General features: G+C 39.9%; 1 protein-coding gene and 1 non-coding gene across 2 annotated transcripts; one reads left to right on the forward strand and one right to left on the reverse strand.

Moving 5' to 3' along the window:
• The first annotated feature begins 8 nt into the window (after positions 1–8).
• Positions 9–21,772, forward strand: GTF2H3 (general transcription factor IIH subunit 3). Its single transcript, XM_032603288.1, has 13 exons — positions 9–98; positions 3,106–3,185; positions 9,049–9,155; positions 9,549–9,715; positions 11,946–12,008; positions 12,892–12,921; positions 13,070–13,098; positions 15,860–15,934; positions 16,709–16,762; positions 20,388–20,456; positions 20,835–20,970; positions 21,084–21,120; positions 21,208–21,772. The coding sequence occupies exons 1-13, from the start codon at positions 86–88 to the stop codon at positions 21,275–21,277; spliced, it is 930 nt and encodes a 309-aa protein (XP_032459179.1). The 5' UTR covers positions 9–85; the 3' UTR covers positions 21,278–21,772.
• Positions 13,611–13,715, reverse strand: LOC116739386. The gene has a single exon (XR_004345563.1). It is a non-coding gene; the product is annotated as a U6 spliceosomal RNA (small nuclear RNA).
• Positions 21,773–21,808: the final 36 nt, after the last annotated feature.

Consider the following 21,808-nt stretch of genomic DNA (forward strand, 5'->3'; position numbering starts at 1 on the left):
TCGGAGGCGCCGGAAGTTGGGGTGCGCCGTACCCCGGAGGCCCGCTTGACTGCAAGTGGCTGTTCGCTGAGGGACACGGGCAGCTATGGTCTCAGACGGTGAGTGCTGCGATGGCGGGACCCGGACCCCGGGGCTGAGCAGATTTTACCCGGCCAGGACCGGCCAGATGGAGGATCAGTATATTCTGGGGGCTGGGTGGAGCTTGTTTGGTCTTTAGAGGAGTAGCGAATGTACTCATTCAGTAAATATTTTTGGGGCGCCTCTTGTGTGCCCGGCGTTATTTCATGCCCTGGGAGATACATAGAGAACGTTACAGACTCGTGGAGGTTACCGTCTAGTGAGCGAGACAGACAGTAGGCAAGTAAATAAAAATAATTTCGAAGGGTGACAAGAGCTGTGACAACAATATAAGGTGATGATGGGGTCGATTGTGATTAGGGGATGATCAAGAAGGAGCTGCTTTCGATAGGGGTCCAGGGAAGACCAGTGATATTGAAACTAAGACTTGAGTGATTTTATAAAGACCCTGTGGCAAGTTGAGCCACTACATTGCAATGGGAAGACGGAAAGGGGGCACCCGGGGGTAGAGGAAGGTGGAGAGACTTTCGTTCATACATTAAGCTACCAGTTATAGAGCCTGATATCTTAAAGGGAGAAAAAAGGCCAGGGTGGGCTAGAAGGGTGAGATCAGGGAGCTAGCCAGGTGCAGGGCCCTTGTGGGGCTTGATCTCTATTTTAAGTGTAATACAAAGCCGTTTTAGGGCTTTAAGCAAGGTAGGTTTACTATCTGATTTACGATTTTTTTTTTTTTTTTGGCCACGCAGTATTTTGCGGGATCTTAGTTCCCCGATCAGGGATAGAACCTGTGCTCCCTGCAGTGGAAGCGTGGAGTCCTAACTACTGGACCTCCAGGGAAGTCCCTGATTTATGATTTTAAAAGATTACTTTGGCTGCTGTGTGGGAAATGGACTGCGGAGAGCAAGAGTAGAAATAGGTCCTTTCAGAGGCCATAACAATTGTGCACGCATCCTTCATCTGTTTTAATCAATATCACAGCCCTGCGAGGGGCGCAGACCTTGTATGGCCCCTGTCTACAAATGCGGAGGTAGAGACCCAAAGAAGGAGATTCATAGGGACATTCCATGTGTATATGGAGACACACCTCTCCTGACAGGCAGCACTTTCTGTTTTTCTCAGGCTTGATAGTAGCAAGGAAGGCCCTGAGAGTTGGGAGGTGGGACCTGATGGAGAATAAGGCCAAAGGCTTTTGGGTAGAGGAGTGAGGGCCTGTGGGAGACACAATTAAGTGCCTCTTCTGTGCCAGGCACTTTCTTCCGTGATTTATGCAACATTACGTTATTCATTCCTCATTCTTTGAGGAGTCCACGGTTTAGAGGGCAGAGCTGGGAAGAGAGATCAGAAACACAGCTAAGTGTAAAATGAGGTAGTGAGTGCTGTCATGAGAAGAGAAGTGATGCTGTTGGTGTTGAGAAGTAGGCAGTGGGGCTTTGAAAAGCCACAGTCATTAGAGTCAAGCAGATCTGTCTTCAAAGTTGGGTGTTAGCTTTGCTACTTGCTAGCAGGCCATGTGACTTAGAGAAAGTTACTTTCTCTTGCAAAAGAGAAATACCATGTTTCCCCTAATCTAAGATAGTATTGATTATGAAACGTGCTTTTATTTTATTTAATATACCACTAAGAGAAAATAAAATGTGATCAGTCATAAGGGTAAGATACCATCCTCAGTTCAGCATCTGTCAAACTTAAAAAAAAAAAAAAAGAAAAGAAAAGAAAGGAAGGAGTACATCTTATAAGTGGTGAAAGATAGCAAAAGATAGCAACAAGTCCCTTGCTGAGTTGTCAGCATGGGATGGGATGATAGGATTACACGTGCCGCACCTGATGCAGAGGGGCTGAGATTTCCAGTCTCCTGAGATGGGGGAACCAGGACCCGTTGGGAGACCTAGGGAGGACTTCTGGGTGAAGACGTAGCATTGGTTTGGGGCCTTAGAGAGTAAATAGGATTTGGGTATGTAAGCAGACATCAAAGACGGGGTGGGATTATTCTGATATAGGGAACAGGGAACTGGAGGGTGGAAAGTATGGGGGCAGGAAAGGCATTGTTGCTTTTTGCTATTAAATGAACATCCTGGGTTTTTTGTAACAGTGTGTGCTTATGGGTTCACATGTCTGTCACCTCAGAATGTAGGCTCCTTGAGGGCTTGGACTCAGTATCCTCAACACCTATCCCCAACACCTAACACTGGTACTTAGTGTAGATGTTTGTTGAATGAATATAATATAATAATATGTTAAGTTAGCCTCTTTAGTTGTGTCTGTCACTTTGTAGAGAGTAGCCTAATTTTTTTCACAGTAAAATCTTGACATAGCAAGTGCTTTCCACTCTGGTTTTCACCTGTTTTTTCTTTTTTCTTTTTTTTTGGCCTCACGGTTTATGGGATTTAAGTTCCCCGACTAGGGATCGAACCCGGGCCCTCTGTAGTGAGAGCTCAGAGTCCTAACCACTGGATTGCCAGGAATTCCCCTCGTTTTCACCTTTTAAAGATTGGTTCCTAAGTATAATTGACCTTGCTGCTAGGTGATTTGTTGGACTTGGAGCCAAACTGATTCTGTGTCTCCCTTTAAATCTACCCCCCTCCCCGCGCCATTCCATGCCTGAAATTCTACTAGTGATTCTAACTACTGGTTAATCAGTGCTTTCTGTCCTTGACCAGCTGTTTAAAATGCATATGTCTTTGGATTCATAAAATACATATTTATTGATCATCCACCACATGCTAGGCATTGTGCTCGGAGCAGAGGATAAGCAGTGACAAAAGAAACAAAAATCCCACCTCACAACGCTTACATTCTAGTGCATGAAAGGTACAGATGTACAGGAGGCAAGCAAGAGCTTGCTAAGGGCCCCCAGAGCTTTAAATCTTTAAAAGAACTTGGCCTTGTGTTAATTTCATGATTGTAGGATGATAAACATGTAAAGGCACGTAGTGGTTCTTGCTCTGGATCTAATTTACAAATCGAGAATGTTAGCTTTGTTTCTCTTTTACGAGGCTAATGTTTTTTATTTTTTGTTAATATTTTCAGAAGATGAACTGAATCTTCTGGTTATCATAGTTGATACCAACCCAATTTGGTGGGGAAAGCAAGCATTAAAGGAATCTCAGGTAAGATTGCTTGAGAAGGCTTTTGGATAATTCTGGTTTGACTGAGTATATGTTTATGTTGCTTTTTTATTAAGGTATAATTTACATATCATGAAATTCACCCATTATAATGTACAGTTCAGTGTTTTTTTAAAGTAAAAATCACAGTAAAGTTGTTTAACCATCACCACAATTCCATATTAGAACATTTCTATTTCCCCCAAAAGTTCCCTTGTGCCTGTTTGCCGTCACTGCTTCTACCCCCTAGTTGTAGGCAACCACTGATCTACTTTCTGTCTCTATGTTGACTTTCCTGGACATTTCATATATCGATTCCATATAATATGTAGTCTTTTTTAAAAAACACTTTCTATTTTGAAATATATTGTTTTGAAATAGTTACAGACTCACAGGAAATTATAAAAGTGGTACAGAGAGGTCCTGTGTGCCCTGGCTTCAGCGTCTCCCAGTAGTAACATCTTATATAACTGTAGTGCAATAGCGAAACCAGGAAATTGACATCAGTACCATCTACAGCCTTTATGCAAATCACAGCAGTTTTGCATCCACTTGTGCGTGTATGTTTAGTTCTTGCAGTCTTATCACATGTAAGATTTGTGTAACCCCAACCAGAATCAAGATACAGAGCTGGAAAAAAATAAAAATAAAAAGATACAGAGCTGTTTCATCGCACAGGAGCTCCCTGGTGGAGGCATCCTTCATGGTTGCTGTAACTTTCTAGTCCCTGGTACTAATCCACTAATCTGTTCTTCATCGCTAGGATTTTGTTATGTAAATAGATCAGACAGTATGCAACCTTTAGACTGGCTTCTTTTCACTCAACATAATGCCCGTGATCTGTTCAAGTTGTTCCATGTACAAAAGTTTCTCCTTTTTATTGCTGACCAGTAGCCCATGGTGTGATGTACCATAGTTTGTATGATCATTCACCTATCAAAGCACATTTGGGCGGTTTCCAATTTTTGGCTATTACATAAAAAGCTGCTCTGAAAATCTATATACAGGTTTTTGTGTGGATGTAAGCTTTCATTTCTCTGGGATAAATGCCCAGAAGTGCAACTGCTGGGTCTTACGTTCATCACATGTTTGATTTTATAAGAAACTGCTTTACCGTTTTCCAGAGTGGCTATACCATTTTACATTCCCACCAGCAAAGTATGAGAGGTCCAGTTCTTTGTATCTTTACCAGCATTTGCTGTTGTGACTTTTTTATGTTGGCTGTTAGTATTATTAGCCGCACCTTGCAGCATGCAGGACTTTAGTTCCTCAACCAGGAATTGAACCTGGGCCCTCAGCAGTGAAAGCGCAGAGTCCTAACCACAGGACCGCCAGGGAATTTGCTCATTAGCGTTTTATCAGTTTTCATCAGACAAGTTTTGTAGATTTATACCTAAATACATGTTTTTTAGCAATCGTAAATTAGTGTGTTTCAAATTTTGGTTGCCACCTGTATAATATTAGTATATAGAAATATGATTGATTTTTGTGTGTTGCTCCTATATGCTGGGACTTTGCTTAACTTATTTATTAGTCCTAGCAGTGTTTTTTTGTTTTTTGTTTTTTTTGTGGTACGCGGGCCTCTCAATGTTGTGGCCTCTCCCGTTGCGGAGCACAGGCTCCGGACGCGCAGGCTCAGCGGCCATGGCTCACGGGCCCAGCCGCTCCGCGGCATGTGGGATCTTCCCGGACTGGGGCACGAACCCGTGTCCCCTGCATCGCCAGGCGGACTCCCAGCCACTGCGCCACCAGGGAAGCCCCCCTAGCAGTGTTTTTGTAGATTCCTTGGGATTTTCTAAATAGACAGTCATGTCATCTGCAAGTAGGCACAGTTTTATTTTTTTCCTTTCCAATGCACATACCTTTTATTTTTTTCTCTTGCTTTATTGTACTAATAAGACTTACAGTACTACATTCAGGAAGAGTGGTGAGAGTGGACATCCTTACCTTGCTCCTGATCTTAGAGGGAAGCATTCAGTCTTTCATTGCTAAGTATGGTGTAATTTGTAGCTTTTTTTTGTAGATGCTCTTCATCAAGTTCAGGAAGTTCTCTTCCTAGTTTTGCTTGGAGATTTTTATCATGAATGGATGTTAAGTTTTGTCAAATGATCTTTCTGCATCAATTAATGATTTTTCTCTTTAGCCTGTCAATATGGTGGATTACACTGATTGATTTTCAAATATCGAACCAGCTTTGCATTCTCAGAATAAACCCCACTTGGATTCAGTTTTTATTTATTTTATGATAGATGCTGGTCTATAGTGTTTTTTTTCTTTTTTGTACTGTGTTTGGCTGATTTTGGCTTAAGGGTGATACTGGCTTCATAAAATGAATTGGGAAGTGTTCTCTTCTGTTTTCTGGAAGAGATTATTTAGAATTGGTATCAGTTCTTTAAACTTTTGGTATAGTTCTCCAATGAAATTGTCTGGACCTGGAGATTGCTTTTTGGTGAAGTTTTAAACTATGAATTAAATTTCTTTAATAGTAATTAAACTATTTGAATGATTTTTTCATATTGGGTGAGTTTTGGTAATAGGTAGTCTTTTGATTTTGGCTTTTTTCACTTAGCATAATATTTTTGAGGTTCATCCATGTTGTAGCATATATTGGTGGTTCCTTTTTATTACTGAACAGTATTTTATAGTATGAATATACCTCTTGCTTCCTTGGTGGTGCAGTGGTTGAGAGTCCGCCTGCCTATGCAGGGGACACGGGTTCGTGCCCCGGTCCGGGAAGATCCCACATGCCGCGGAGCGGCTGGGCCCGTGAGCCATGGCCGCTGAGCCTGCGCGTCCGGAGCCTGTGCTCCGCAACGGGAGAGGCCACAACAGTGAGAGGCCCGCGTACCGCAAAAAAAAAAAAAAAAAAAAAAAAAAAAAAAAAGCTGCTTTGAATGAATATACCTCTTGTTTATCTGTTCACAGACATTTAGATTGTTTCCCCTTTTTGACTATTATGAATAATGCTGGTAATTCACAAACAAGTCTTTGTATGAGCATATGTTTGCATTTCTCTTGAATAGTTAGAGACCTATGAGTTGAATTACTGGGTAATATGGTAAGTTTAGACTGAACTTTTTAAGACGTTGCCAAACTTTTCAAAAGTTGGTACACCCTGGGACTTCCCTGGTGGTACAGTGGTGAAGAATCTGCCTGCCACTGCAGGGGACACAGGTTCGAGCCTTGGTTCAGGAAGATCCCACATGCTGCAGAGCAACAAAGACTGTGCACCACAACTACTGAGCCCGTGAGCCACAACTACTGAAGCCCACACACCTAGAGCTGGTGCCCCGCAACAAGAGAAGCCACCACGATGAGAAGCCCATGCACTGCAATGAAGAGTAGCCCCCACTCGCCACAACTAGAGAAAGCCAGCCCACAGCAACGAAGACCCAACGCAGCCAAAAAATAAAATAAATAAATGAAATAAAATAAAATAAAAAGAAGTGGCCAAAAAAAAAAAAAGTTGGTACACTCTTCTCCATTCCCATCACAAATGTATGAGAGTTCCAGTCTTTTCTTCACATCCTTGCTGACACTTGTCTGTCTTTTTGATTATAGTCATTCTAGTGTAGGTGGTAATATCTCATTGTGGTTTTAATTTGCATTTCCCTAATGACTAATGATGTTGAGTATTTTGTTCGTAGGCTTATTAGCCATCCATATATTTTCTTTGGTGAAATTTGTATTCAAATATTTTGCCCAATTTAAAAATTTTTAAGTTGGACATTTTCTGAATGGTGTCTTTTTAAAATTAACTTTATCAAGCCAGAGTTGACATACAATGAGCTGCACGTGTTTACTTTGTTATGTTTTAAGTGTTTAATTTGTTATGTTTTCACTTATGTATACATTCATGAAATTATCACCACAATCAAAATAATGAACATATAGATCCATCACCCCCAAAGTTTCTTCCTGTTCCTTTGAATTCATCCCACCCACCTCTCTGCCTGTCCCCTCCCGAGGCAACCAGTGATCTGCTTTCTGTCACTATAGATTAGTTTGCGTATTTTAGGTATTTATATGTATGGAATGAAAGAGTTTTTTGGTTTTGTTTTTTCTTTTTTGGTTTGGTGTTTTCACTCAGCATAATTATTTTGAAATTTGTCCATGTTGCTACATGCATCAGTAGTTCATTCCTTTTTATTGCTGAGTAGAATTTCATTGTACAGCGAGACCAGTATATCACTGCATATTACCATATTCTCCAGGAAGACTGTCTTATTTTGAACTCTCATCAGTGGTGTATGAGGATTCTGGGTTTTTTTTTTTTTTTTTTGGTACCAACACAAGATGCTCTGTTTCCTTATTTTATCTTTTGCCAGTATGATGTACCAAAATGATCTCAGTTTGCTTTTCGTATATTTAATGGTCCTTTGTATTTCTCCTCTGGGGCATTGCCCATTTTTCTCTTTGCATATTCCTTTTGTTTATTTGTTTTTAATGGTTTGTGGACACTTTATATTAAAGGTTAACTCATCTGTCATACGTTGCAATTATTTTTTTCCGGTTTGTAATTTGCCTCTCACTTTTTTTTTTTTGCGGTACGCGGGCCTCTCGCTGTTGTGGCCTCTCCCCTTGCGGAGCACAGGCTCCGGACGCGCAGGCTCAGCGGCCATGGGTCACGGGCCCAGCCGCTCCGCGGCATGTAGGATCTTCCTGGACCGGGGCACGAACCTGCGTCCCCTGCATCGGCAGGCGGACTCTCAACCACTACGCCACCAGGGAAGCCCTCACTTTTTTTGTTTAGTCTTTTTTTTACCATACAGAAATTTTAATAGGTTTGTTTTACATTTTCAAAAATAGAATGAGTGAAATTTATCAGTTTTATTTTCTGCTTGAAGTATTTCTTTAAGAGAAACATGCTTTATTACATGATTATAAAAATATCCACCTGTGTTTTTTTAGTAATATTAGTACTTGTCGGAATGTAAACTCCATGAAAGAAGGGGTCTTCGCCTGGCACATAATAGGTGCTCAGGATATTTAATGAATGAATTCAGAAGTTTTACAATTACCAATTTAATCAGTATGTATTAATTGTCTATTCCGTATGTAGCAATAGTTTGCTAGTAATTTTATCATAGAAGTTGTGATATGTTTGCTGTTCCCTGAATGTTATGCAGAAAACATTTGTGGAATATTGTAGTGATGTAGAATTGGTTTCATAAGTAAAATTAGAAAACTATAGTTTCTTTTTTTCAGGTTTATCCATATTTTTGCTATGAATATATTTATTTATGAATACATAGGTTGTATCAATTAACAGTATAACAGCTGGAAAAATAACAGTGAAAATGAATGTCTTTGCATATGATTTCTTGTCTCAGTTGGAATTTTTGTCTTTCTTGGGTTTATATTTCAAATTGGACTGTTCTCATTATCGTGGAGGATGAAAATGCAGCAGGTAGACAGTTATGTAAGGGAGGAGAAAAAGTAAGGGCAATTCTCTATAACCGGTATTAGTAAAGATTGATGCTACTGACTAAATTATACTTAGGTCATCTCTAGCACAAATCAGTCATCATGTTTATAAAAAAGGACCATATCTCCTTACTTCCCCAGTTCAGTCCCATCCCCCAACAGCAATTCTTCCTTCATTTTGCTCTGCTCTGTGGGATCTGACCTACCATGTGTTGTTTTTCTAAGCAAGTCAGAAATGGGCAAGTCTGTGCTGTTCAGTATTGGAAAACTGTAGGTTTCAAATGTTTTTGCATATGACTTTGGAGCGGGGGAGCTCCAGAGCAAATTTTTAGAAGTGAATAATTGTCTAAAATTTAAATGAAATCTTAATCATTTCAAGACCTGACATAGCTATTTGGATAGCTAATTTACCTTTCTTTTGTCTTCTGTTTTTCAACAGTTTACTTTATCAAAATGCATAGATGCAGTGATGGTGCTAGGAAATTCTCATTTATTCATGAATCGTTCCAACAAACTTGCTGTGATAGCAAGTCACATTCAAGAAAGGTATGACCATTATGATTACTCTTCCTGTTCAGTGCTTAGGGACCCTTGGACCAGTTATTACTGGGGTAGATAAATATACCTCAAATAATAAACTAGTAGTAGGTAAGAATTTGGTATGAAGCATTTCAAGAGACGGTAACCCAGTACCTTCTTTATTCTTCTCGTTTTTTAAGAAAACAGTGGAATCATCAAGATATTCTGTGGTGGTAGACTCATGTTTGCCCACTTGCCTATTTTCTGCATTCTTTAAAACTGAAATTTATTATGGAATCTTGAGAGTCTGGAATTGGTGTGGTTTTTGTTATGTGTGCTGGATTTCACTTTGATGTTTAGTGAGGGCTTCAAGTCCTGGTGTAACTAGGTTCTTTTTGGTGTTTTGTTTTTCTGTTTCAGTCGATTCTTATATCCTGGAAAGAATGGCAGACTCGGAGACTTCTTTGGAGACCCTGGCAACGCTTCTTCTGAATTTACTCCCTCAGGAAGCAAAGATGGAAAATATGAGTTGCTAACAGCAGCAAATGAAGTTATTGTTGAAGAGATCAAAGATCTAATGACCAAGAGTAACTGCTTTCAGCTTTTTTTTTCTTCCATTATTGCTGTTTGCAAGTGGAGTTGAGTGTGGAGGTCCTTGAGGCTTTGAGTCCAAAACTTTGAGGATCTCGATACTATTTACTTCATTCTCTCTTTTCTTTTAAAAAATCTTTTCCATCAAAGCCTGTGCATTAGCTGCTTGACCTCTGCAGCATTGACCCTGTTCGCCATCCTCCGTTTCTTAAAATACTCTGGTTTCTGAGGATAGCCTGTTGACCTATTTTTCCTCTTTTTTGGACCATTCTTTCTTCCATTTCTGACTTTTTCTTCTTTCTTCTTAAAAATATATTCATTTTTTTATTCTGCCGGGTTATTTTCTTATTTTCTCCCTCTGCGTGTTCTCATCCACTCTTGTCATTAATTATCATTTATTTATGAACACTTCCCAGTTTTTGTCTCTAATCTAGCCTTTCTTTCAACTTGCAAATGTCTCCACCTAAATGTCCCACAGTCTCATTAACACGGCCCAGACCAGTTTGTCTTTTCTCTCAGACCACCATTTCCATTTCCTATTTCTGTCACCCCCCCCAGCCACCTACTTTTCCAAAATTTTCTGTTTTGACTCCTTCCTCCTCATCCAACATCTAGTCAGCTATGAGATCCTATTAATCTATCCTCAGCAGTATCTCCAAAGTCTGACCCCTTATTACCTGCCATCTAGCTGAGCCTTGGCAGTGCTGACATTTTGGGCTGGGTAATTCTTTATTGTGGGGCTTTCCTGTGCTGTGAAGGATACTTAGCAGCATCCCTGGCCTCAACCAACTGGATGCTGTAATATCCCCCGGTTGTGAGAACCAAATGTCTCCCGTGGGGCACAGTTGCCCAGGTGGAGAGCCTTTGCTCTAGATCGTTGTTACTAACTTCTTAACCGACTCCTGTCTCTCTCCGTTCCAGTCTTTCTACTCAGCCTCTAGAGGTATCATCTTAAATATCAGAGCTGCTGTTCCTGCCCTTAAAGACCTTTTGCTGATTCCCTGTTGCCTGCAGGCAGTGGTTTCAATCTGTCTCCTGTGTCCAAATCACCTGTAGGGAAAAGGCAGTTCTAGAGAAAGAAAGTGGATTAATGATTTCTTCTGGGGCTGGGGAGGAGCAGAGAAGTGATGGGAATGGGCCCAAGTGATCTTTCGGGGTGATGGAAATGTTCTACAATTGGATTGTGGCGAGGATTTACATCCCTAATAAATTTACTAAAAATCATTGACTTGTGTGCTTAAAAAGATAATTTTGTGATCTGTAAGTTATACCCCAATAAAAATGTTAAAAATCACCTGGAGGGCTTGTTAAAATGAAATACTGAACCCCACTCCATAGTTTCTGATTCACTGGGTTTAGGGAGGGCCCAAGAATTTGTGTTTCTATTGAGTTCCCTGGTGATATTCCTACAGCTGGTTCTCGAATCATGTTTTGAGCAACCACTGGCCCCCAGGGCAAAGTCCCAACTTCTCAGTATAGTGTTCCAGACCTTTCCTGGTCTGACCTCCCCATGGGGTATCAGTGCTCCTGGACCAGTTGCAGGCCCTGTTCGCACAGCGTGTCAATCTGGGCTCCCCACCTTCTTGTGCTGAAGGTATAGAATTTTTATTTTTATGAGAGTGACTGTTTTTCACTCAAGTCTCCGAATAAGTTGTAAACCTTGTCCCTGCCTCCCACAGCCAGGGCACTTTCTCCAGTCCTCTTTTCACGGCTTTCCCAGGCAGGTGGGAGGCAGTGGGAAGGGCTCGGGGCCTGGCCAGGGGCCACTGTCCAGGCTGCCTGCAGTTGCACAGGGCCTCTGCTACCGCTTAGGTCATTGAGCAACCACAACCTTCCCCAGTAACACCAGGATATTTTTTATTATCTGTTTTTTATAACATAAAATTTACCATTTTGACCATTTTTAAGTGTACAGGTCAGTGGCGTTAAGTACATTCGTGCTGTGGTGCAAAGTCACCACTGTCCATTTCCAGAACTGTTTCATCATCGAAAACTGAAACTTTATACCCATTGAACAACAACCCCCCATTCCTGCCCCTTCAGCCCCCAACCACCGGGGTATTTTAAGTTGAGAAAATGTTTAAAAATTGCTTATCTATGTTTTTAAACCCAGTTTGAAGATGTCATCTGATTTCATTCATGAAGAAGAATGCTTTGGTTTGAAAATGATTTTAGGTCAAGAAAGGACCTAAAAATTCCCTTTTTAATGTTTTTTGTTATCTACAGGTGACATAGAGGGTCAACATACAGAAACTCTGCTGGCAGGATCCCTTGCCAAAGCTCTTTGCTGTATCCTTTGTGTTTTAATCATTCAGAAGGTGTTTTCTTGTAATAAAGAGATCTGAACTTGTGATAGTTCTCAGAACCTTGGGTGCCCATGTTAATGGAAGGCATGAGTATTCTAAAGTGGTAGATAATCAAAAAGTAGTTTATCTTGGCTTTGACATGTTTTTCGGACAAGCTAAGAGCAAGAAGACTAGTTTCTCCAGCATGTCTTGCTCGTAATGCATTGTTCCTCAGGATGCTTCTTTGCTTCTTATTAGACAAATTCAAAAAAAAATTTTTTTTCGTCTCTCGTGTTGGAAGCAGGGTTTGATTTAAAAAGCCATTTACTAACCCTGGGGCTTATTAAATGAGTAGCTGCTTCTCTACGGGAGAATGCATTATTTTGCACACCTTTATAAGCATTTTGATTATGTTTGTGTGATATTTTCTCAGTCTTAAGTAATTTAGTTTGTTAGTTTTGTACAATATTGAGTCTGTCCAGACCTTGATTGGGGGTGTCTGATCATCTGGGTATGCTTTTCAAATTCATTATCTCATTTGATGGTGTATTGATTTACTTGTGTTCCCAGTATTCAAATCCAGGACATGGTGGATAATCATAGAACAAGCAGGTGGATAATCAAAGAACAATCAAATCTACTAATTTTAATTTTCTGGGATAAAGATCATATTTTGGTCGGGTTACAAAGCCCACTTGATTACAGAGTTAGTAATTGGAAGCTCCCAATCAGTCTTGTTTTATGTGTTTATTGTGGGCCCTGGAGCTTTTCCTTTTTTCAGCTGGGTGGATGCTGGATTTATTTAACTAAAATTGAGGTTATTTTTCTGTTTACTATTAGTATTTATGAAATAATATTTTTAAATTCCTTAATGCTAAGAAAATAAGACATTCATAGAATGAGCAAGGATGTTAAAGGTAGGCGCCTACATTCTTCTATGAGACTGTAATCTTTATTTTACTACTATAACTTTCAGGTACTGTTTAAAAATTGGTGAGAAAACCTTATATGTAATATGTTTAATAAGATTCAGTTAAATTGTACACTGTTTTTATCTCTTTATAGATAATCAGGAAATGAAATCAAGGATATTGGTAAGATTAAAAAGATATCAGAACGATGTTTTTATACCAGCTAAAGCCAATTAGAAAACATAATGGGAAATAAGACCCATTTATAATAGAAACAATAATTATTAAGTACCCAGAATTAATTAACAAGGAATACGTAAAATTGATTATGATGAAAAACGAAAATTCTGAGAGACATGAAATAATTGAATAAATGGAGAGCCATATTTTTTTCTTTTTAAAATTCGTACTTTATTATTTATTTATTATTATTGTTTTTAACATCTCTGTTGCAGTATAATTGCTTTACAATGGTGTGTTAGTTTCCACTTTATAACAAAGTGAATCAGCTATGCATATACATATGTCCCCATATCTCCTCCCTCTTACGTCTCCCTCCCTCCCACCCTCCCTATCCCACTCCTCTAGGTGGACACAAAGCACCAAGCTTATCTCCCTGTGCTATGCGGCTGCTTCCCACTAGCTATCTGTTTTACATTTGGTGGTATGTATATGTCCATGCCACTGTCTCACTTAAAAATATGGAACGCTTCACGAATTTGCGTGTCATCCTTGCGCAGGGGCCATGCTAATCTTCTCTGTATGGTTCCAATAAAATTTGTATTTTTTTTAAATTGAAGTATAGTTGACATACAATATTATTTCGGTTACAGGTGTATGATACAGTGATCCACAATTTCTAAAGGTTATACTCCATTTATAGTTATTATAAAATATTGGCTATATTCCCCATATTTTTGTACAGTTGTACAGTGTATCCTTGTAGCTTATTTTATGCATAATAGTTTGTACCTCTTACTACTTTACCCCTATATTGTCCCTCCCCTCTTCCCTCTCCCCACTGGTAACCACTAGTTTTTGGAGCTCCATACTTTATTCTTCAATGTCAATTTTTCCAATATTAAACTGTAAGTTCAATGCAATCTCAGAATATTAATCAGATTTTTTTTTCCTGGCAGAGTGGGGGGATTTAAGAAAGCCAACAGTTTATCTGAAAGAATAAATCAATGAGAATAGCCAGGAGCTTTCTGAAAGAAAATGGTAGGCAGGAACTTGCTCCAGTTGACTTAAAGAAAGACACACAACATAAGAGTTGTGAGTTGTAAGTTTTATCCAGAGTCTTACTGAGGATTATAGCCCAGGAGACAGCCAGTCAGCTGTGAGGAAACTGCCCCAAAGAGGTAGGGGAGAAGCCAGTTTATATGTGATTTTTTTGGCTAGGAAATTCATGCAGTCAAGCATATATCTTGGTAAAAGATTACTGCTAATCACGAAGAACAGATATCTCAAGTTAGTGATTTTAGTGCTTTTCTATTTCTTTTTTCAGTTCTTGTCTGCGAAGAGGCAAGAATCTGGGGTCATTGAAATTCTTCCTGAGATATGCATCTAACTATCTAAAGGCCTATTTATCCAAAGCACAGAGTCCCTCATCCTGTTTTTCATCCTGAACTCCTCTCAGGGTGCGCTGTCGGTGGGCAGCTGCAGTGAGTTCCCCGTTAACCCTTGTAGAACTGGGTAGTGAGCAGTTCTCTTTGTTCTTCTTTGTGCACACTCCTTTAGGCATTAAAACACATTATAAAGCTACAGTAACTGTGGTTCTGGTATAGTAGTAGGCAAACAGATAATGGAAAGGACTAGAGTCCAGAAACCAGGTACAGTGGGGTTTGACATATGATAAACGAAACACTTCAAGTTAGTGGGAGGGAAATGGATTATTCAGTAAAAGGTACTGGGCCAGCTGATTGGCCATTTGCGGGAAAGCAAAGCTAGATCTCACTGCTTATACCTAAACACGTTCTAGTAAAGATCAAACACTTCAATGTAAAAATTCAAGTCATAAAAGCTCTAGAAGAAAATATCTGTTTATAGTCTTGTGTTGATGAGTATCTTGCTAAGCATGATATGAAACTTTAAAAGGAAGCATAAGACCTCAAAAAAATAAACCCCCCAAAACAAGGATGGGAAAAAAAAACTATTAGGAAAAAGTACTTTCAGTACAGCTACCTGACAGGATTAATGTAATCTTTCTAAAATAAAAAAGAGCTCTTGTAAATGAATTTTTAAAAGTCAGGGTTGACTCTAAAGAAACAAGTGGGAAACGAGCAATCTGCAGAAGAGGAAATGAAAATGACCAGTTAGCATTCGGAAATATGGTCAGCCCTACTAGTGGTTATTCCCTTGCATCGCCCATGGGAGGATAAACTGGTACAGCTTTTCTGGAGGGCAGTTCGGTAATATGTATCAAAATTAAATGTGCAGACACTTCAGTAATCTCACTGATGATTTTAGGAGCTAATCGGAGAGTTGTGCAAAGGGTAGATGAGAGCGTTCGTTAGAGCAGTTTGGAAACTGCTTCAATGTCTTCTATAGATAATTGGTTAAACGGTGGAAATCTATGAACTCAGCATGAAGGATGGTTACATCCAGATTTATTGATGTAAGATTTTCCCCCCAGATATTGTGGACTGAAAAAGCAGGTTGCAGAACACTAGATAGAGTATCATCCTGGGGGGTGTATGTGTGAGTATATATACATGGCCACGTAAGTGTTCTTTAGAAACTATTAACAAGGGTTATTTCTTGAGGGATAGGATTTGGGGGAGATTTTTGCAGTCATCTTTACAGTTTTAGGTATTATTTAATAATAACTTCAAAGACAAATTAGAAAGATGATATTGGTTGTAATTTGTAGTATATTGTGATGACATTTGAGTGAGAATGCTAGGATGTGGCTGAAAGGTATTAACATGGATGTGATTTTTAGGTTATTAAGGCTGCAGAAGACAGCGCGTTGCAGTATATGAACTTCATGAATGTCATCTTTGCAGCACAGAAGCAGGTGAATTGAGAGCCTTCTTTTTAAAGAATATTGGTTTCATAATGAAGGAGTTAATTTTATTGTTTGAATGACCTACTTAGAGAGGTATTCTGACTAGATACTTATTAAGGGATTGGGAATCTGGAATCCATATTTTGTACAATACTAGTCATTTCTCTATTTTGGGTCCTGGACCCTTGAGAATCTGATGGGTCCCCAGAAAAATATGCACTCAAACAGTTTTGCAGATAGTTTTGTGGTATTCCTGCAACCATTTAGCCCATCCTTGGACCCCAGGCTAAGAATTCTAGGTTTTATAGTTTGCTGCATACCTTGCTTCAATTTCTCTGTCTCTTTGCTTCAGGGAGGTCTTAAAAAGATTTGATATTTTTACTTTGCAAATAACCGAAGTGTTCAGATGAGTTATCACTAATACGTTTTCTTCTTTGATATGTTAAAAAAAAAACTTCCTTAAAACTTCAGTTTTAACCTAAAGTGCTACTATAGCCATGTAAAATATTCTCCATCTTGGAGTGGTAGCATGATATAGTGAAAAGACAATGGACTTTGGGGACAGGCAGACTGGGGGTGACAGCACTGCTTCCCCTTGGCTCTGTGACCACCGCCCGGCCAAGGCCTGGGTGCTTCAGCTGTAAAATGAAAATCAAATATCTACCTTGCAAAGTTATTCATGTTAAATGAGCCATTTTAAGAATAGAGTCCGGCATATAGTAGGTTCTCACTGTAAGGTAGTCATTGTTATTCCTATAATATTTTTTGAAATGTTCATTTCAGAATATTTTGATTGATGCCTGTGTGTTAGACTCCGATTCAGGACTCCTCCAACAGGTATATTTTATTTTATTATTATTTTTTAAAATAAATTTATTTATTTATTTGTTTATTTTATTTTGGCTGCGTTGGGTCTTCGTTGCTGTGCACGGCCTTTCTCTAGTTGCAGCGAGCGGGGGCTATTCTTCGTTGCAGTGTGCAGGCTTCTCATTGCGGTGGCTTCTCGTTGTGGAGCATGGGCTCTAGGTGCGCGGGCTTCAGTAGTTGTGGCTCGCGGGCTGTAGAGCACAGGCTCAGTAGTTGTGGTGCATGGGCTTAGTTGCTCCACGGCATGTGGGATCTTCCCGGCCCAGGGCTCGAACCTGTGTCTCCTGCATTGGCAGGCGGATTCTTAACCACTGCACCACCAGGGATGCCCAAAAGGTATATTTTAAATGAATGCTTGGTGTTGGTGGTTATGAAAGCGTGGTGTGTTCTCTTACTTTTTGTTAAATGCTTTTCATCTACCAGTCTTCACACATTTTTATTTTTTAATATTTTATTTATTTATTTATTTATTTACTTATTTAGGCTGTGCCGAGTCTTAGTTGCGGCATGCGGGATCTAGTTCCCCGACCAGGGATTGAACCTGGGCCCCTGCATTGGGAGTTCGGAGCCTTACCTACTGGACCACCAAGGAAGTCCCCACACATTTTTGGGGATTAGCCTGTATGATGCTTTAGATTAGAGCACCAACATCTCTCTGGTTTCTTTGATATTTTTATTTACATTTTACACAATGATTTGATTGAATTTGTAAAAGTAATTTACACATTTAAACAAATTCGAGCAACACAGAAAAGTATTTTTTAAAAGTTAAAAAACGGGCTTCCCTGGTGGCGCAGTGGTTGAGAGTCCGCCTGCCGATGCAGGGGACACGGGTTCGTGCCCCGGTCCGGGAAGATCCCACATGCCGCGGAGCGGCTGGGCCCGTGAGCCATGGCCGCTGAGCCTGCGCGTTTGGAGCCTGTGCTCCGCAACGGGAGAGGCCACAATGGTGAGAGGCCCACGTACCACAAAAAAAAGAAAAAAAATTCCCTTCAAATCCTATCATCTGAAAGTTACTGTGAACAGCATGACAGATCTCTCTATACATACAGATGGAAGAATAGGTCACTAAGCAAAGACTTTTATAAAAATAGGATCATATGCCAGATCTGCGCTATTCTTTATGGTAGCCATATGGCTGTTGAGCTCTTGAAATGAGTCTGATCTGAATTGAGGTGTGCATAAGTATACACACTGAATTTCAAAGACTTAGTATCGAAAAAAACAATGTAAAATATCTCATTAATGATACTTATACTGATTACATGTTAAAATGATAACATTTTGGATATATTGAGTTAAATAAAAATGCTCTTAAAATTAATTTTATCGCTTTTTAAAAAATAAATTTAATTTTGGCTGCATTTGGTTTTCCTTGCTGTGCACGGGCTTTCTCTAGTTGCAGCGAGCGGGGGCTACTCTTTGTTTCAGTGCGTGGGCTTCTCATTGCCGTGGCTTCTCTTGTTGCAGGGCACGGGCTCTAGGTGCGTGGGCTTCGGTAGTTGTGGCACACGGGCTCAGTAGTTGTGGCGCACGGGCTTAGTTGCTCTGCGGCATGTGGGATCTTCCCGGACCAGGGCTTGAACCCATGTTGCCTGCATTGGCAGGCAGATTCTTAACCACTGCGCCAGCAGGGAAGTCTCTTATCTCTTTATTTTTCCTTTTTTATGTGGCTAGAAAATAAAAAATTACATACATTGCTCACATTATATTTCTGTTAGACAGCACTGTTAGATGTTACTTTTATTTTATTTTTTATTTTTATCGGAGTGTAGTTGCTTTACAATGCTGTGTTAGTTTCTACTATACAGCAAAGTGAATCAGCTATACATATACATATATCCCCTTTTTTGGATTTCCTTCCCATTTAGGTTACCACAGAGCATTGAGTAGAGTTCCCTGTGCTATACTGTAGGTTCTCACTAGTTATCTATTTTATACATAGTATCAATAGTGTATATATGTCAGTCCCAATCTCCCAATTCATTCCACTCCCCAGATGTTCCTTTTTTTTTTTTTTACATTAATTTTATTTATTTTTGGCTGCGTTGGGTCTTCGTTGCTGCACGTGGGCTTTCTCTAGCTTCGGTGAGCGCGGGCGACTTTTCATTGCGGTGCATGGGCTTCTCACTGTGGTGGCTTCTCTTGTTGCAGAGCACGGGTTCTAGGCGCGCGGGCTTCAGTATTTGTGGCACGTGGGCTCAGTAGTTGTGGCTCGCGGGCTCTAGAGTGCAGGCTCAGTTGTTGTGGCGCACAGGCTTAGTTGCTCCGTGGCATGTGGGATCTTCCCGGACCAGGACTTGAACCCGTGTCCCCAGCAATGGCAGGCAGATTCTTAACCACCGCGCCACCAGATGTTATTTTTAATCAAAATATGAAACTGAATTTTACTTTAACTAAAAAGGGAAAAGAAAAAAAAAAAACAGAAATAAGACTGAAGAAATTACTAAACTTTTGATAAACGTTTTTTGACCGCAAGAAATATTATTTCCTAAAAGATTAGTTAAAAGCACAAAATTGTAGAAAACTTTGAGTTTAGGTTACTGCTGGGGATGCATGGGGAAAGGGAGATACAACCAGAAAGTACACCAGCTTCAAAGGTTCTAGAATTATCCTATTTCTTAAGCTTGATTGTAAGTGCATGGTGTTTGTTGGGAATGTGAAAAGGTACAGCCACTTTGGAATACAGTCTGAAACTTCCTCAGAAAGTTAAACATAGAATTAACAGTTGAGCCCACAATTCCATTCTTAGATATATATATTTAAGAAAAATGAAAACGTGTCCATAAAAGATACTGTACGTGAATATTCATAGCTGTGCTATTTGTAATAACCCAGAAGTGGAAACAACTCAAATGCCCATCAGTAGATGAACAGATAAATAAATTGTGGTCTGTCCATGCAATGGAATATTATTTGGTCATAAAAGGGAATGAAGTACTGATACATGCTACAATATGAATATACCTTGAAAACATTATCCTGAGTGCAAGAAGTAAAAGGAAACATATTGTCTGATTCCATTTGTATGAAGTGTCCAGAATAGGCAAATCCATAGAGACAGAAAGCAGATGAGTGGTTGCCAGGGGAAAGGAGGGATGGAGAATCACTGTTAATGGGGATGGGATCTCTTCTTAGGGTGATGAAAATGTTCTGCAACTAGATAGCGGTGACAGTTGCACAACTCTGTGAATGTTCTAAAAACTAGTAAATTGTACACTTTAAAAGGGTGAGTTTAATAGCATGTGAGTTACATCTCAAACTGTTACTAAAAGACACAATGAGAATGAATAAACATGGCAAGAATAGAAACTTATCAGTAGCAAACTAACAGGAAAAAGGGCTTGTACTCTTATACTACAGTCTTCAAAGGGTGAAAGGGTGTGGGCCAAGGGGAAAACGCAAGATATTTGAACATCTGAAGAGGTAGCTGCAAGTTTCTGGTCCTCCTGCACTCTGGGAAGAGATTCCCTTTTAAGTTGCTGTGTCGTATCTTCCTCTCCTTCCGGAGACCTGAAGAGTTGCTGGTGAGAATGACCTCCTGTTGGAAAAGCTAAGTGAGTGCTAGTTTGGCTGAGAGCCCTTTGTCTTGCAGGCTTGTGACATCACAGGGGGACTGTACTTGAAGGTGCCTCAGATGCCCTCCCTTCTGCAGTATTTACTGGTAAGGAAATGTCAACAGTGAACCTAATGCCTTGAGTCCAGTGAGACCCCTGTTTCCTGGGGAATGAACGGGAGTAAGATGGCTGATGCCTAGTAACTGGAAGAAAGGAACAGAGGGGTGACCTAGGGAATTCGAACCTAAGGGAGTCTTTGGACCCTGTAAGCTGTATGCAGAATGTTGTATACCTGTGTGGTGGTGCTCAATAATTGTGGGATGGCTAGAAACACATTTGTAATAGTCTATTTCTAATAGACTTTCAAGGAAAATCTAATTTAGTATTCTCAGTGTTTACTGTCTAATATCTGATATCTATGTCCTGGCTTCGGGTTGTTTTCCCCCATGTTTTAAATAAAATTTCCTTGCTTTTTTTTTAAACAGTGGGTTTTTCTTCCTGATCAAGATCAGAGGTCTCAGTTAACCCTCCCACCCCCAGTTCATGTCGACTACCGGGCTGCTTGCTTCTGCCATCGAAATCTCATTGAAATCGGCTATGTGTGTTCTGTGTGCTTGTCAAGTAAGTTCACGTAGCGCTGAGTTTTTCTATGTTGTGGAGGAGTGTGCAGAAAACATCTCCAACTGTGTGGCTGTTAGACCGTCCTGTTCATTTTTCGTTTTTTCAATTTGCAGTATTCTGCAACTTCAGTCCTATCTGCACTACATGCGAGTAAGTATCTTTGAGGCTGTGTGGCTGGCTTGCCCTTTATAGAGATTTAGAGCATTAAAAAGTATTTCCTTCTCTGTATTATTTCAGGACAGCCTTTAAGATTTCTCTCCCTCCTGTACTGAAGGCCAAGAAAAAGAAACTGAAAATGTCCGCATGACAGTAAAAATTGTTTCCCCATCACTTAGAGCTATTAATAGAAATTATATGCAGAATCACTGTTAGGAAGGCTCTGAGAAAAATAGAGATATGTGTAAGATAAATTTTAGTGAACTTTCTTATAGGAAATATACTAAAACATCATCCTCATCCCTTGCTTCTTGGGGGCTGATTTATTTGAGGGAGTCATTCTATGCAATATACCCTAAAATTTTTTCTGACTGGTTTTTGTCCAGAAATGGAGGAAGAAAGCACAAATTTGTGATTTTTTTTTTTTTAAAGGAGGTGATCGTTTGTCAAAGCTATTCTGTACTGACTGATTATAAGCGTCAGAACCTACCAAGTCTAGGTTCTTACTGTGAAATGTATGATGTGAAATTTGAACACAGTGTTAGAAAAAGTGACTGTTTTTGGAGTAATGGCAGTAATCAAGGTAGAACATGTTACTTGAGTCAACACTTCAACAGTAGTCACATAAATAAAATCCTTGTTTTCTAGATTGAGATTTAGCTCCAGATATTAGTAGATACTT

This window comes from Phocoena sinus, chromosome 14 (assembly GCF_008692025.1).
Source record: "Phocoena sinus isolate mPhoSin1 chromosome 14, mPhoSin1.pri, whole genome shotgun sequence".
Taxonomy (NCBI): domain Eukaryota; kingdom Metazoa; phylum Chordata; class Mammalia; order Artiodactyla; family Phocoenidae; genus Phocoena; species Phocoena sinus.

What these genes read in the sequence shown, in the direction of transcription:
- GTF2H3 (XM_032603288.1), top strand. An exon ending in ATTCAGGACTCCTCCAACAG is followed by an intron (nt 16,763 to 20,387) that starts GTATATTTTATT and finishes TTTGTCTTGCAG; the next exon opens with GCTTGTGACATCACAGGGGG. An exon ending in CCTATCTGCACTACATGCGA is followed by an intron (nt 21,121 to 21,207) that starts GTAAGTATCTTT and finishes GTATTATTTCAG; the next exon opens with GACAGCCTTTAAGATTTCTC.